This window comes from Aspergillus nomiae, assembly GCF_001204775.2.
Source record: "Aspergillus nomiae NRRL 13137 chromosome Unknown contig00664, whole genome shotgun sequence".
NCBI lineage: Eukaryota > Fungi > Ascomycota > Eurotiomycetes > Eurotiales > Aspergillaceae > Aspergillus > Aspergillus nomiae.
In genome coordinates, this window is record NW_015378719.1 from 1 (window position 1) to 2,399 (window position 2,399).

Sequence of the window (2,399 nt, forward strand, 5' to 3'; positions counted from 1 at the left end):
AGTTTCCTTAGTCCAGAGGTTTATATACAGAGTCGTGTATCTGTGCTTTCCTGGATAGTGTAATCTCAAGCCCCAAAGTGCATCATACTGTTGGGATCCAGTAGTAAAAACGATTCATACCGAATCGCTCTGTTTGGACCACTGGTTGGGTCGCTCATGGTTTCGGTAATCTCAGGCGATGCAGTGGCCCATTCCTGCAGCAACGCCCTCCAGTAGCATGCATCGGCAGCTGGAGTTAAATATCGTTCACGAAATACTTTCACGTTATTGTCTGCAATCATGCGAGCCTTGAGAGGGTCATCGAGAAGCTCTTGTACCTTGTGTGGCAAATCGGCCCAGTCCCTCTCCACCTGAACAAAGTTCTGCTGTGGGCCAGACGAGACGAGAAGATAGTGGTGATGTTGGATATATTGCAGTTTATGGATCACTACTACCGATCGGCAGGCCTGGCGATATTTAAGAGATGCAGAGTAGGAACGACCTAGAAGATATTAGCTGGGCTTTCTCATCGATATGGATAATCCTTAAAGAATAAAAGACTCCATACCTTCCACGTGAGCAATGAACCTATAATCGCAATGTTTTTCCATGCTAAGGTAGTTGGCCTTATTCTTCCATTCAACTTCCTTTACATCACCCCAGGCATACTTCCGTGCAATCTCAAGTAGTGTACGGCGTAGCTTCGGGGCGAAACTCAGCTTTCCGCGCCAGACCAGCTTATCCTCTTTCTCATCCCAGGGGAGCTCATTCTTTTCCATGTGCTTGACTACCTCGTCATACGGCCCAATTCGACTATCAATGTGGCCCCAAGACCAGAAGCCAAAATCCGGCATCAGCCAAACAGACTCCTCGGTAGCCTTCCGGGCTAATACCCAGAGAGGATGATCTGGTCCAGCGACGTCCTCCAATTTATCTTCTACGGAGAAGATAATCTCTGTGTCTGGGATAGTATATGGCGCCGAGACTAAGGCGCGATGAATTGAGCCCAAGATCCCCAGGATCTTACGCCGGTGATCCTCCCCCTTAGCTAGGGCTCTATGAACATAAAGCCGTCCTTGATAGACAGCTACCCTAGCCATGCCATCTACCATCTTGATATTGTCAATATCAGCCCTGCTAATTCCATGTCTGGCTGTCCAGAAGAACTGGGCACGGAGAGGATCTTCAAAAAGACCGGGGAACAAATTGGTGCATTGAGTGTCATTGTAAGAATACTCGGACGGATCAAAGGCAGACCGCGCGGGAGGCGCAAAGGACGAGGAAGTAGTGTCATGAAATGGCTGGACGGGACACTCAATACAGTTGTCACATTTAAAGATAGTAGAAGTCTGACAAGCACAGTGGCCAGCGGGGATTAGATGATTGAGTAGTGGATGGATATTGTCTCTATCAGAGTTGACTCCTAGCCAGAGTGTCCAGATAGAAATTCCAAGAACTGCTGCCAATGCCAATATAACTATCTGGATGGCGGTAAATCTCATAAGTCGCCCCATCTCAGCGTTTCTCGTCGTGTAGTAGTGGAAAGGAAATTTAAGGTAATATAGGGGTCGACTCCATCAGGTAAGAAACAGTCGGTGACAACGGGTGGGAAAGAGAAATCTTCTGCCGATGGCGACGAAGGATTACTGACATACGATCGTTAACCAATTCTAAGTCGCACAATATAATATCACTACGCGAAGCGCTAATCGAACAAAGACCACCTCCCTAAGGAACAAGTGGCTAAACATCCCTGTCACGGTTTCAACCCATCGCGACATCCACAGTATGAGATATTCCACGGAACGGTGAGTACCTCTCAGGATGGACTTTCATATTCGTGCAGTGTGGACCCCTGGACCCCGAATAGACCAGCTAGAATATCATTTCCCGGAGAGGATCCACCTGGGCTAACGAATCTTGGCATTAGCTTCTCTTTCTCAGTGGGACGATGTCGTACTAGAACATGCAAAGTGACTGCGCCGTATGGGTCCGTTCCTGTCTAAGAGGTGTGCTCGGCTAACTCCTGGTCAGCGTTCCTATGACACATGATAGATGGATGCAACACCGTACTTACAAATATATTAATCCGCTTTAGTTTTAGTATAATCTATCTTCGTCTTGCTTTCCCACTTCCGAGGTTCAAAAAGCAATAGCCAAATAGCCGAGCCACTTACCACTCACCTCACTCCTTCCGCACCCTCTATATGCTATGTTCCTGATTCGAAGGACATCCAAGGGATCTCAGCCCTGGTCCCACGTCTAGTAATTTCCTAATGTACGGAGCGACCCGGTGCGGCCCTACTCTTAGTAAACTGTGGGGAGTGCTTAATATTGCCCTCGGGCAGCTTTGTAAAACGACGGTAGAACCGAGGAATACTCTAAAGCCAAGAATATATCCTATTTCGCTTACGAGAAAT

At 47.7% G+C, this 2,399-nt stretch overlaps 1 protein-coding gene across 1 annotated transcript; it reads right to left on the minus strand.

Annotated features, from left to right (window-relative positions):
• Positions 1-122: 122 nt before the first annotated feature.
• Positions 123-1,493, minus strand: ANOM_011358 (DUF821 domain protein; the record flags this gene model as incomplete). The annotated part of the gene is made up of 2 exons (XM_015556614.1): positions 123-481; positions 548-1,493. Coding segments are annotated over 2 exons (1,305 nt in total), but the record flags the coding sequence as incomplete, so codon positions are not given.
• Positions 1,494-2,399: the final 906 nt, after the last annotated feature.